General features: G+C 42.8%; 1 protein-coding gene across 1 annotated transcript; it reads left to right on the forward strand.

Moving 5' to 3' along the window:
- Nucleotides 1-596: 596 nt before the first annotated feature.
- On the forward strand, nucleotides 597-10,948 carry LOC308276736 (vomeronasal type-2 receptor 116-like; the record flags this gene model as incomplete). The annotated part of the gene is made up of 8 exons (XM_080715576.1): nucleotides 597-731; nucleotides 1,137-1,282; nucleotides 2,903-3,194; nucleotides 5,434-6,243; nucleotides 6,344-6,409; nucleotides 8,267-8,494; nucleotides 9,449-9,572; nucleotides 9,993-10,948. 8 exons carry the CDS (start codon nucleotides 597-599, stop codon nucleotides 10,946-10,948), a joined length of 2,757 nt encoding a protein of 918 aa, XP_080571702.1.
- Nucleotides 10,949-15,132: the final 4,184 nt, after the last annotated feature.

The raw sequence follows: 15,132 nt of genomic DNA on the forward strand, positions 1-15,132 counted from the left end.
GGTCTCAGCCTCCCAGGTACTGAGATGACAGGTGTGCGCCACCATGCCCCACTGCAGACGATTTCTGGGATGGTTACTGATTCCATCGTGATTATTGAGGTTGCCTTTGACTTTAACTTTAACATAAATTTTATCTACTTTCCTCTCTTTTGCCACCTGATAATTCAGACACAGGTCATCTTTGTATAATGATTATGTACTATGTATGATGCCTATTCTTTCCTTAACTAAAAATTACTCAGAGAACTGAGCATGGTAGAAACACCTGTCATCCCAGTACTTGGGATGCTAAGACCAGAGGATTGCAGGTTTGAGGCCAGTCCAGCAACTTAGTGAAATGTTTCCAAATAAAAGCTAAAAAAGGCTGGAAGTGTGAAATGTCCCTGGGCTCAAACCCTACTCCCAATTTTTTCTTAGTTGAATTTATATAGTTTTCACCTTAGATTTTTAGTCTTGAACATACTGTGGTAAAGGTTTTTATTGAGACAATCATCGGTCTCTACTCTGAATCACATGTCCAGGGTCCATGACCCCTGCTCACTCACATTCAGTTAGCACTCAAAGATGCACTGAGAATTTGGTGGAATAAGACCATCATGCCACAGGGACTCCTGCTCACCCTGTCCTGTCCCTCAGGGCAGTGGACTGTTGCCAAGTCTAAACTTCTGGGCTCTCAGCAACTCAGGGCTGCTGTGGTCCTCAGAGCCCTGCTGGACCATGATGAAATCATGGTGGGCATTGAGAAGCCGAGGCACAAACATGTTTTTGCAAAGTGTTTTCATCAGGATGGAGGTGACAGGTGTATAGCCCCAGGCAGTGGGTCCCTGAGCTCCTGGATGGGAGAGCAGCAGAGCCATGAATAGACAGGGCACTGGAGCTGCTTTGACCTCAGCCAACATTGCTCATGACTCCTTTGGTGCCCCCTTTCCTTCTTCCTGTGTCTCTGCTTGGAAGCCTGTCTGCACACTTTGCACAAGCCCAGGACATCTGACAACAGGGGGACGCCATTGTGCCCACACAGACGACACCTGCATCCTGCTCCTCACCTGAGCAGCTCAGACTGAAAGCAGCACTGTCCATGTATGGGGGAGCCTGAGATGTCCTTCTCTCTGTCTCTCTTCTTCCTGATCCTGCAGCTCTTGCTCACGTCCTCATCCTCCATGGACGATGCTTTCTCAATGTGTTGGAAATACCAGAGGCCTAATATACAGAAAGAAGGAGACCTGGTGCTGGGGCTCTTTTTCCAACTTTACTATGCAACGCAGGATTTCTCCATGGTCTGGTAATCATCCTTAATGAAATCAAAGGGCAGGGAACCTGGTATATAAGTTCCACTCTAAACCAGTGTTATGGCTGTGTGAATTTCTGCATGTTTAATGTCTTCTTTTTTGGCATTTGTGACTGGATACAGATGCATTCGTCCTCTGAGCTACACCACCAGGTCTACTTTTAATTCTTTATATAGAAACAGGGTCTCACTGTGTTGCAAAGGGCCTCACTAAGAAGCTAGGGCTGTCTGCAAGCCACGATACTCCTGTCTTAGCCTCCCCAAAACTGTGATTACAAGCTTGTGCCTCCACCCTGGATTGCTGCTATTTGTTTTTATAAAAAACCAGCCTCAGCAAATTAGGACAGCTATCTTTAAGAAAAAATAAATTAAATTAAGAGAGTTAGGATGTTTTTCACAGGTAGAAAGACCCTAGGCTTGATCTCCAGTGCCACATGAGAATAAAAACGTTTTGGATGTATCACAAAGGTAGATTGGCCCTGGTTTTCATCAGAATAATCACACACACACACACACACACACACACACACACACACACACATGAAAAAAGTTTTTTTAATGAATTATTTCAGAAATATAAGGCTTTGAGAAGTAGCTCTAAAATCCAAGAACTACTTTTGGTAAATCTAGGTACAAAAATAGCTGAGAAGGGGCAGATGGGAGAAGAAGAAGGATCAAGATATATTCTCTATAGAGAAGAAAGTCCAGGGACACAAAGAGAAGATGTCAAAACCTACAAAAATTAATTATAGGTCCTGAATACTGTGTTCACGTTTGAAGAAAAACATGATGACCAGCTGGCTCTCTTAAATGTTTGTGGATTAGATTATAACTACTCTGTACAGCATGAGGTGCTCAGAATCCCTCAGGGAAGCCTGAGAAAGGGGAAATTGTTTCCAAAGCTTTGGTCAGCAGGCAAGGCAGAGGGTGGCTAAGGATTCCTGAACACAGGGAGAACCAGCACTGCTTGTGGCTTGGTTCTTCTCTAAGACTAAATGGAGGAAAGGTTTGTCTGAGCTGACCTCTTGGCTCATGGCTATAATCTCAGCATTTGGGAGACAGAGACAGGAAAATAACAGGTTCAATGCAGGTCTCAGAAACTTAGTGAAACTCTTGGTACACTACAGAGACCTATTTTCAAGAAAAAACTATTATGTGGAGAGGGTGTGGCTCAACAGTAGAAAGCCTACGTTCTGCTTGGGTTCAATCCTCAGCATCATAAAACAAGAAGGTTTATGAAGAAGGGTGTGAGCCACATTCACTCATTTCCCTAACAACTTCCTGCTCCTGTTGTGCCCATCAATGCACCTTGAATTTATAGAAACTTCAGCAAAGTGGTCCATTTGATAGCAATAGCATCCAGCACATCTCCACCTTAGCCTACTCCAAATGTCTCACAAATTTTTCAATGTTAAAAACACAGTTTGCTTCTCAAAATCCAATAGCCATTCCAAGGTCACCAGAGCCCTGGGAACCTTACTCACTCAGGGTCCACAGGCCAAGGAACCTCTGAAGAGCACCCTAGGTCTAGCCTGTCTGGTGCTGATGCTGGCTCAGGACTCAGCCCTGAACCTCCTAACCTCACCTTCTCCCTGATGCTGCTCCTCTGTCCAGGTGGCTTTGGAAGAAATACCAACACGTGCTGGCCTTTTACTTCACCATCGAGAAGATCAACAGGGACCCGCACCTGCTCCCCAACCTGACCTTGGGGTTTCAGCTTTACAATGTCTACTCCAGTGAACACAAGACCCTTCGTGACACTCTGAGGTGGCTGTCAGGAGGCGACGTGTTTCTCCCCAACTACGTGTGCAAGAGCAAGTACAGTCCTGTTGCCGCCATCACTGGGACCTCACCAACATTTTCAGCTGAGATTGGAGCCCTGTTGCAGCTCTACAGAACCCCTCAGGTAAGTTGGCCAAGAATTCTGTAAAGAAATGTGCAGATTTCCCCTAGTGCTGGTCCCTAATGTGTGATCAAGACAAAAGTGGAATTTGAGTGTTTATCACTCATGAGGGTTCAGGTGATTGGGTCTCAGTGAATTCCCAAACTCTTGAGACTATCATTAGTGTGAGGAGAAAGATGAAGAAGGAGCTCTGGCTATTAAGCATCTACATGAGCAGGACATGGAGCTCACCTGTGATCCCAGTACTTGGGAGGCTGTGGGTGCAGGAACACAGGTTGGAGACCAGGCTCCCTAGGCAAACTCAGTGAGATCCTGTTTCCAAATGAAAAATTTTGCGTTGCTGGGAATGTGACTCAGAGGTAGAATGCCCTTTAACTCAATCCTCAATGCAAATAATAAATAAATAAATAAATAAATAAATAAATAAATAAATAAGTCTCCACTATACATTTGTCTCCCACTCACTGGAAAGATTGACTCCTGTTGGCTCATACCTTTGAGCCTTCTTGGAGACGACCACAGCATAGAGACTGTCCACTCAGGACATGACAACTTCAGATGCCTCCACCAGAGACTGTCAGGTGAAGGGAGAGCAGCCCCTGGGCATCTGGCTGGCATTTGGGGCAACAATAAAGTCCATTGTGCCTCTAAGGATCCCAAGGAGAGCAGAGGCTCAGACACATCCATCCTGGGGCTTTGCCCACAGCCTCTGCCCAGCCTGCCTTGCTCACTTCCATCCAAGCACATTTATTGAGAGTGCACCCTGTGACATTCCCCCTAAAGCATATGATTTAGGATTCATTGTTAGAGCACCCAGCCAGCTGCAGAATTGGGATATGTCTGAATGAGGTGGTTCTGGGCCTAGTTTTGGGACCTGTATCTGTTCCTGGATCTCCCATCTTACTTGTTGCTTTCTCCTGCCATGAGCTGTGAGCTCTGTTCCTCTGCCATGTCTTGTCACCAAAGTCTCTGACTTGGAAACAACTGAACATGTTTAGATGAATGGCAACTCCAGGAACTCTAAATCTGTGAACCTAGTAGACTTTTCCTCATCTCAGCTGCGGTCATCAGGCACTTTGGTCAGAGTGATGACAGCAGAGGAATCAGACCTCCCCACGTCACTGCTTCTTTTTAGGAAGCTATGGAGACACTTCTAACAATCAGGATGGTGTCACTGCCAAACACAGACAGTATCTTAGCAGAATTGTGTTCAGGGAGAAGTACGTTTGAGAAAATCAGAGAGTGTAAATGGAAGTAATCCTCAAGATGACCTCAATCGTTGCATCCATAAATGAAGTCCAGACTACCAGGAGGTCAGTGTAGTAAGAAGACATTTCATCATTGGTGTGCACAGGCAGCACGGGTCGCTGGTGCTGACTCTGTTCCACAAGAGCAAAATACAACCTGCTACCTCAGCACTGTACCCCATGCCATACCTCCTCATTCCCAGTCAGGAGGTGGAAGCAGTTGCAGATTTCACCTTTCCATTTCTTTGCCTTTTGAAATTGTGATACTGTGTACCAAAACCAGTTGCATTCTCCCTCTAAGTTACACCCAAGACTGATTGTATTTTTTTATTTTTTTTCAAGCTTCTCCGACTTTATTCAGGATTTGTTACAATCTTTATACTTTCTTTTCTTTTTTTTAATTTTTTATTGGTGCACTGTATTCATACATCATAGTGGGATACAAAAAACTTTTGTAGACATACATGCACACATTGCCCAGTCAGCCCCTACCCGATCCCCACCCCATTCCCTCCCCATCCCTCCTTCCCATGCTTGTCTTAGTGGTTGACATCTAGTATTATAGCAATGACAAACAGAAACTGAAGGAATTTATGTCTTCAAAACCAGCAGTAGAGAAAATACTCAAAGAGATTAACTACAAAGAAGAAATAGGTAACACACACCAGAACCAGAGAAACAAGATTTTCCATCCAACAGACAAATAAGATTAGTTATCTGTGGAGATTCATTATTTATGTTAGTCTTATACCTATCTCTAAATTGTATTGTTTGCTTTTATTGTTGCTAATTTTTAGGATTTCTATTTGGAATATTAATATACCTTCAGATACAGCATTGGGAAATATTTTATCCCATTCTATCAGTAACTTTTAACTCTGTCTACATTGTCTTTGGATATACAATATTTTATTTTTTAGAAATTTATTCCTTTTCTTGGAGAGACAACCCCAAGGCCCAATAAACTCAGAATCATATTTTGTTTGCTTGCTCAGGTCACGTATGGACCTTTTGATCCCATGCTAAGTGACAAAGACCAGTTCCCATCACTCTACCAGACGGCCCCCAAGGACAGCTCTCTGGTCCATGCAGTGGTGTCATTACTGCTACGTTTTGGCTGGACGTGGGTCGCGATCTTCATATCTGATGACTTGAAAGGAGAACAATTCCTTCAGGCTCTGAATGTGGAAATGGTGAAGAAAGATATCTGTGTGGCCTTAACAGAAAGGCTCCCTGCCCTTAAGAAAGCAGATACAACAAGTGTCTTCTCTGCCCTGAGCAGGCTCAGCATTCCACCTGCAAATGTGCATATACTCTATGGAGAAGCAGAGAGTCTCATCATAGTGGATCTCATGGCATCTTTCTTTCTCACAATAGGAAAGGTGTGGATCATGGCAGACAATTGGGATATCACTGTGGTAGAGACGCATCGAATATTGCATTCTTTCCATGGAAGCTTCTCATTTTCACAACACAAGCGGGAAATCCCTGGCTTCCAAAACTTTCTCAAGACTGTCAACCCTTCCCAGTACCCAGATGATTTTTTCTTCAGTAAATATTGGATGCACCATTTTAACTGCTCACCCACTGGGTCATCATGTGGGAAGATTGGAGCGTGTGGACCAAATACCTCCTTAGATAAAACTATGACACGATATAATGACATCATGACCTTATCTGATTCCAGCTATTTCCTCTATAATGCTGTGTATGCCGTGGCCCACGTCCTCCATGAGGTGCTTGTGGAGAGAATAGCACAGGGATCTCCAGAGGATGCAGAGCAGCCCAGGCCCCCTCCATGGCAGGTAAGTCTTCTCCAGGAGCAGGCAAGGGCTGAGCACCTGCTGGTAATCACATTTACCATACTGAGGGGCATTCTGACTGTGTTTTGTCTTAGACCAACAGGATCTGGCAACAAGGCACATGGGCACCTTCACACTGGCTCTGTGCATAGCTGGAACTTTTACCCATGTGAGGAGAATTCTGCTTCTGGGAGTTTCGATTTCACACTATTTAATTAGAAACTGACCAGGAAACATTTTCTATTGCAGGATGAAATGCTTTCCTCTCAAATTGTGAACACAACTCATAAATGAGAGGGTGATTAAAATTTCTCTTATCTGCACTTTTTTTTTTAGAATTTATCTAATACCAGGAGATATAGACTCAGTGCCCATGTCTGATTCTGGGTACTTTGCATTGATAAAGTGGACTCTACCCATCTAGGCTCTATTACTTTATATGTCTATTACAAAATAAGATAGGACTCTGGGAAATGAATTGTTCTTAAGCCTCCTCCTCTGCTTTCTCTTTCTCCTTTTTATTCTTCCATATTATTTTGGAAGTGGGGACCTCCCTTTAAATGTTTTTAAATGTCTAAATGTTTATAATAATTTTGAAACATGGTTTCAAATGTTTTTGAGAGCCTCACTCAGAGGCTGAGGTGTGCCTTGAACATTAGATCCTCCTGTGTCAGCCTCCCAAGTACTTGGTGACAGTAATTTGCCATTGCATCCAGCTTAGACAATATTATTTTTTCCCAAACCTATAAAAATAACTGGAATTTACCATGTGGCTCCACTTTTAAATAGGAGACCATGGATGGTTCCTATCATCTCACACTGCCTACAGGTTTGAGATGGAGGTTTATCGATTTTAATCCTGCCTGATCTGAATCGAATCTATGTCTATGTATGAAATACGTTTTTCAACTCATTATCAATAGTCAACATCAGTAATCAGATTCCTGGAATATCTAAGTAAGTTTACTCTGTAGACAAAGGCAAATATGTAAAAAGCAATGTCAGAAAGTCTCATCTACCATCTAATTTCTATTTTTCCTGTAATAATATTCAATGTGCCATTTGGTTCTTATGAGAAGTTGCTACTTAGAAAAGGAGGTAACTGTGTTCAGGTGGATTGCAAAGGTGGAGGTGTCAATTATTTAGAAAAGCAACAAATCAGAGGTTTGTGATTTTTCTCAACACAGTGCCCTGGGCACCAGAGATCCACAGATTAGCACGCTCGATTCAAAACCTCCTTAGAATTCAGAGTTGTTTTTTTTTAGTTGGGGATATGAATAGATCCCTGTTATGTCCCAAGACAATAGTCTGGCAAATAAGATGGTCCAACAGAAGAGACTAGGGTCCCATATTCTGCCTCCTTAAAACCTTCATTGATATAAAACTGATAAATACAATCAAGTGCACATATTTAATCTTTCTGGGTGTTTTTTTTTTGTGGTACTGGAGTTGCTGGAAGCCCTTCTACCTCTGGGTGACACTCCCAGACCTATTTTATGTTTTATTTGGAAACAGGGTCTCTTAAGCCAGCTAGGCTAGCTTTGAACCTGAGTGATTCTCCTGTCACCACCTCACAAGTGGGGGGATTACAAGCGTGCACCACCATGCCCGGCAATCTTTCTGTTTTGATGAGGTATGACATTCACAACCAGGCTGCCCTCCCCAGGATGCAGGTTCTGAAAAGCCCCACCACTCTTGTGGCCTTACTAAGTTCAAGGATTGGTTTTCAAGCTGCTCCAAATAGACTTTGATGGTCAGGGTTGTGGCAGAGGCTCTGCCAATGCCAACATCTTGGCACATCTTAGAATCCCTGGACTCCAGGGCTCTACCACTGTGCCCATGAGAGAACTCTTTTCTTTCCTAGAGCCTACAAGAAGGTGTCCATTGAAACATACCAACCAGTTATCTTTCCCCAGGAGGAATCCTGAACCCAAGGAGGTGGGAAGAAGGACTGCCTAGGAATTAAGGGCTTTCCACCTTCCATTTGTATGCATGCCTCATTGCCAAATCATTGCCTTTCCTCCAGCTCCATCCATGCCTGAAGAAACTCCAGTTTACCAACAGTGCTGGGCAGCTCATATCCTTAGACAAGAAAGAAAACCACGGGGCCACATATGATATCCAGAACGCTGTGAATTTCCCTGGTGGCCTTCGGTTGCTGGTTAAAGTAGGGGAGTTTGCCTCTGGAAGTCTCCTCCATCAAGGCTTGGTCATCAATGAAGAGATCATAGAATGGCCAATTGGTTTCATACAGGTATGATTATGTTTCCTTATTGAATAAACAAAGAGGAACATAAGTAGAGTTGAGGCCAGGTGTGATGGAGCATGTGTGTAATCCCAGTTACTTGCGATGCTGATACAGGAAGACTGCAGGTTCAAGGACAGCCTGAACAACATAGCAAGACTGTTTCAAAGACAAAAAGAAAAGGAAACACAAACATAAAAATAAAATAGGGCTAGCTCATTTGTAGACTTTCCCTGGCTTCAATCAGCAGTACCACAGTAAAAAATGAATTGATAAATAAAAAATGAATAAGCAAACAAATAGGATCTTGAAGGGCTTAGGGTACAGCTCAGGGGTATAGTTCTTGCCTGGCATGCTCAAAGCTCTGGGTTCAATCCCAATTACTGCAAAAGTAGTTAAGTAAAAAGAGTCCTGAGGTGATACCAAGTGTGAATCCTTTATCTCAGCACCAAGTGGTGTGTCACACACTCTGAGTTTCTCTCTACATTTGATGTAGAGATTGATGTAGAGATATAGATACAGGGAGAAATATAGGGATAGGTGGAGAGAGAGAGAGAGAGAGAGAGAGAGAGAGAGAGAGAGAGAGTGAGTCAGTCCACAATCCCCATCAAAGATGCAACTCTGTAATATTCTCAGGCATAACAGCTGAATGAACCACACAGAATCTCATACAGAAAGTAGGATACATAAGAAGATAGAAGTCTGGGTGTGTGGCTGGTGAGGTTTAAACCCAACATAATCCTGTGCCATGGTGACATTTGGTGATAACTTAAGGAGAGACATCAGCTCATCATAGGAGCCCTGAATCAGGTGTCCCTGTAGGATCCCATGGTGACCTTTGGTGTTATGAGAGATGACCTTCTCTTCAAGGGCAAAGTTCTTTCTTTTTGGAGAGAGATTCTGACTTACTGTTAAAGTAGATAATAACGCAGCACATTATAACCATCACTTTGTTTCCATCAGACTCCTCAGTCTGTGTGCAGCCAGAGCTGTGGCCCAGGATTCAGGAGAATCCCCCAGGAAGGGAGACCAGTCTGCTGTTTTACCTGTGTTCTATGCCCAGAGGGACACATTTCCAATGAAACAGGTAAATTTCATAGCCACCCTACAGAAATATTCTGTCACATTTCTCGGGCATAGGTGCTGTATGGCATAGGAAGTTGACTTCTGGGTTGAGCATGTATCAGGAAAGCTTTCTGCTGATGGCTCTGGGTGAGTGTTATAAGCTTGGCAGTCCTCCTATCATGAGAAGAACCAGGGTGATGGAGGGGACTTGGTGACATGACTGAGCCACAGGAAGAGCCACCTGGACCCACAGTGAGCTCAGTGTCCCTGGAAGCATGGGTTCAGCATTCTCTAGCACAGAGATGGCACAGTCTGCTCAGGGGCTTCTCTTTAACATCATGAGCATCCTGTCCTCATAGTAACTTTGCAATGGTGACCATGGACTTAGATGTGGCAAAGAGAACAAATCAATAAATATGAATTACTGATGTTTCCCCTCCAGAATCAGAGCATTGTACCCAGTGCCACCCGCACAAGTACCCAAACACAGAGAAGAGTCTCTGCCTCCCGAAGGTGGTGGCCTTCCTGGCTTATGAAGACCCCTTGGGGATGGCTCTGGCCTGTGCTGCTCTGGGCTTCTCTGCGCTCACAGCTGGGGTTCTGGGGGTCTTTGTGAAGCACAGAAACTCTGCCATCGTCAAGGCCAACAACCGCGCTCTCGGCTACGTCCTGCTCATCTCCCTCGTCTTCTGTTTCCTCTGCTCCTTGCTCTTCATTGGCCATCCCAACATTGCCACCTGCATTCTCCAGCAGATTACCTTTGGAATTGGGTTCACTGTGGCTGTATCCACTGTCTTGGCCAAAACTGTCACTGTGGTTCTGGCTTTCAAGGCCACTGGTCCTGGGAGGAGGATGAGGCAGCTCCTGGTGTCAGGGGCACCTAATTTCATCATCCCCATCTGCTCCCTGATCCAGGTGATGCTGTGTGCCATCTGGCTGGGAACCTCTCCTCCCTTTATTGACACCGATGCATACTCTGAACATGGCCACATCATCATCCTGTGCAACAAGGGCTCAGTCACCGCCTTCTACTGTGTCCTGGGATACCTGGGCTCCCTGGCCCTGGGAAGCTTCACGGTGGCTTTCCTGGCCAGAAACCTGCCTGACACCTTCAACGAAGCCAAGTTCCTGACCTTCAGCACGCTGCTGTTCTGCAGTGTCTGGGTCACCTTCCTCCCTGTCTACCACAGCAGCAAGGGGAAGGCCATGGTGGCCGTGGAGGTCTTCTCCATCTTGGCCTCCAGTGCGGGGCTCCTGGGCTGCATCTTTGCCCCCAAGTGCTACATCATTCTCGTAAGACCTGAGAAGAACTCTATGAAATGTCTGAAGGACAGAAGTTCTAGGAGAAATAAGATTTCTGAGGACTTTTCTCATAAATCTCCCTTTTTTAAAGCTTGAGACAAAAATCTAGCCTGGTTGTGAGTTATGGTATTGTCTTCCTGTCTTCTTCTTCCTTCTAGATACTGAGGATTGAGTCCAGGAGCATTCTACCTCTGAGCTACATTCCCAATCTTGTTTTTTTGTTTTTAAACAGGTCTCTCTAAGTTTCTGAGAGCCTTGCTAAGTTGCTGATGCTGTCCTGGAACCTGTGATGCTCTGGTCGCAGCCTCCCAGGTACTGGGATGACAGGTGTGTGCCACCACATCTGGCTGCAGAAATTTTCTGGGATGATCACTGATTCCATAATGATTACTGAGGTTGCCTTTGACTCTAACTTTAACATAAACTTTATCTACTTTCTTCTTTTGTGCCACCTGCATATTCAGAAACAGGACATCTTTCTATATTGAAGTATGTAATATGCATGATACCTATTTGCTCCTTACCTAAATATTACTTAGAGAGTCAGCCATGGTGGCACACACCTGTCTTCCCAGTACTTCTGAGGCTGAGATAGGATGATTGCAAGTTTCAGGTCAATCTCAGCAACTTAGTGAGGTGCTATTTTCAAATGAAAAATAAAAAAGGTTGAAACATCCCTGAGCTCAACGCTTGGTCCCATCAGTTTTTATTTAGTTGAATTTTTATAGTTTTGACCTTAGAGTTTTATTCATTTGTATTCATTTTTATTCACTGTGCTCTGAGTTTTCATTGAGACAATTATTTTGCAATCCACTTTAAATTTCGAGTCCATGGCCTGTGCCCCATGCTTGCTTACCTGGAGTAGGTGGTCAAGAAACACGTGACATCCAGGGTTTGGTGGAACAAGAGCTTCATACCACAGAAGCCATGGGAGGCTTTCAGCATGTCAGGAGGCGAGGGCCATGCAGTTGTGGGCAGAGTGGAGAGAGGAGGCCCAGAAGAGGCCCGGGTGGCTCTGGTCTCTTTGTGTGAATGTCGGTCAAGGCCTTCTCCTTCCTTCTCTACTGGGATCTGAGTGCACTTGTTGCCAGACCTAGGGTTCTGGGAGTAAAGTTGTGGGGTCCCAGGGAGTTGTGTCTTGAGAGGAACGCTTCCTCCAAGGGGGTGTTTAGATGGCTGGCACTGCCCATCCTCCATGTGTATACAACAAGGGGCTGTTCCCAGTTATAATACACAAAGTCCCATCAGGTGCGTGAAAAACTTCCTGCACTTGGAATGCCCCTTTTTCCTGGTTGTCTATCATCCAACCCTTTCTTTCTTAGGATGAAGTACAGCCATGGTCACACCTCACTTTGTCCACCAAATGTATTCAACCTGCAGGCTGGTGGGCAGGGAGGGATGTTCTGAGTGCCAGTCTGGTTTCTACTCTCACCAGTCAGGGAACTCAGGAAAGCAACCCAAGTGCACTCTACCAGTTCTCTCACAGATGAAGTGGGGATAATATAGCAACAGCCAGGCATGGTGCTGCATGCCTGGAATCCCAAAAGTGGGGAGGAGGCTGAGGCAGAATGATACAGGTTTGCAGCCAGCCTCAGTACTTAGAGAGTCCTTCACAATTTGGTGAGATCCTTTCTTTAAATGAAAGATAAAAGAGGGCCAAGCGTGGTGGTGCATGCTTGTAATCTCTGTGCTTGGGAGGCGGAGACAGGAGGATTGCACAGGTTCGAGCCATCCTTGCTGGTTTAAGAGACCCTGTTTCCAAAATATAAAATAGGTCTGGGAGTGTAGCCCAGAGGTGGAAGGGCTTCCAGGAACCCCAGTACCACCAAAAAATAATAAAAAACTAAATAAAATGTAAAAGAAGGTTGGGATAGGAGTGACTCAGAGGTAGAATATCTCTGAGTTATATCCCTCATACTACCTCCTATAATTATATACACAAATATAATAGAACTTAAAATTAAAATGAGTACTCAATATTTATAAGTTATTGCTCGATTTTTATGAGAAGTGCTATACAAGTGTCTGAACATTTATTACCAATACAGTAGAATACTTTGGTATGTTAAAAAACCCATACAGACAAAGGAACAATTTACTTGAAAATATCTAAACCCATAGGTGCCTGGTTAGTGCATATCAAAATAAATTCAAAAAATTATAAGCATATTCATCTGGAAAATTCTTTTTTTAAATTTTATTTTATATTTTTTATTACTTTTTTTTATTGGTGCACTGTATTCATACACCATAGTAGGATACATACTTTTGTAGACATACATGCACACTTTTCCCAGTCAGCCCCCACCCAATCCCCACCCCATTCTCTCCCTATCCCACCCTACCATGCTTAGCTTAGTAGTTGACATCTAGTATTATGGCAATTTATCTAAAATTAAAAATGGTAATCTCACATAACAGTTTAATTTGTCTGATACCAAGCTTTTGATGACTTAAAGATGACATTTCAATATTTCTTTTTGCTTTCTTTCTTACCAGAGAATATTTTTTTTTCGATTTTTAGGTGAAACTATCATATATTTATATATTTATTTTTCAGAAAAAAATCTATCCTAATATGGAATATGGACTCTAGGTACCCAAAACGATCTTGAAAGAGAACAAAGCTAGAAGATATATATTTTCTGATTTCTTTTTTTTTATTTTTTACTTTTAATTGGTGCACTGTACTCATACATCATAGTGGGATACATACTTTTGTAGACATACATGCACACATTGCCCAGTCAGCCCCTACCCGATCCCCACCCCATTCTCTCCCTATCCCTCCCACCCATGCTTGGCTTAGTAGTTGACATCTAGTATTATAGCAATTTATCAAAAATTAAAAATGATAATCTCACATAACAGTTTCATTTGTCTGATACCAAGCTTTTGATGACTTAAAGATAACATTTCAATATTTCTTTTTGCTTTCTTTCTTACCAGAGAATCTATTTTTTCTATTTTTTAGGTGAAACTATCATATATTTATATATTTATTTTTCAGAAAAAAAAATCTATCCTAATATGGAATATGGACTCTAGGTACCCACAACGATCTTGAAAAAGAACAAAGCTAGAAGATGTATATTTTCTGATTTCAAACCATATAAAGCTACAATAATTGAAACAGTGTAGTACTATTCTAAAGGCAGATATATATAAACCATTGGAGTTAAATAAAAGCCTAGAGCTAAATTCTTCCCTATATTGTCAAGTTATTTTTGACAAGGTTTCCACGAACATTTGGTGGTGGAAATAATAATCTTTTAACTAAATATTGTTGAAAAATAATACATACATGGAAAAGAATAAAATTGGACCCTTACCTAATCCCATATACAAATATTAACTCAAAATAGATAAAAGACCTAAATATAAATCTTAAGACTATAAACTTTTAGGAGAAAATCTGGGTCATAAAACCTCACAACATTGAAATTGGCAGTGATTTCTTGGATATGATTTCAATGGCACAAGCAACAGAAGAGTATACAAACTCCATAAAAAATAAAAAACATATTGTATATCCAAAGACAATGTAAACAGAGTTAACAGTTACTAATAGAATGGGATAAAATATTTCCAAATGCTATATCTGAAGGTATATTAATATTCCAACTAGAAATCCTAAAAATTAACAACAATAAAGGCAAACAATAACCTTTAGAGATAGGTAAAAGACTAACATAAATAATGAATCTCCACAGATAACCAATCTTAGTTGTCTGTTGGATGGAAAATCTTCTTTCTCTAGTTCTGGTGTGTGTTACCTATTTCTTCTTTGTAGTTAATCTCTGAGTATTTTCTCTAGCGCTGGTTTTGAAGACATAAATTCCTTCAGTTTCTGTTTGTCATGGAAGCTTCTTATTTCTCCATCTAATTTGATAGAAAGTTTTGCTGGATAGGAAATTTTTGGCTGGAAGTTGTTTTCTTTCAGAATTGGGAATATGTTACTCCAAGTCCTTCTGGCTCTCATAACTTGGTTTGGGAAGTCTGGAGTGATTCTAATTGGTTTGCCTCTGAATGTCACTTGGCCCTTTGCAGTGGCTCACCTCGGCTTGCTGTAGTCGTCCTGTGAATTTGCCGGTGCCGCCGGCAGTATGGCGCTGCTGCCGCGTCTGCCACGTCCTCGGGTGCAAGGCCGGTATATCTCCTCTGTGGCTCTGTTCTCAGTCTGCTTTCTCTCGAGCCTGGTGATTTTTTGTTTCACTGGTGATGGTGTTTTCTGGCTATGAAAGGCGCTGATTTTGTGGTAATGGAGATTTGTTGTTAGC

The sequence above is a fragment of the Muscardinus avellanarius genome (genome assembly GCF_963383645.1).
Source record: "Muscardinus avellanarius genome assembly, chromosome: 18".
NCBI lineage: Eukaryota > Metazoa > Chordata > Mammalia > Rodentia > Gliridae > Muscardinus > Muscardinus avellanarius.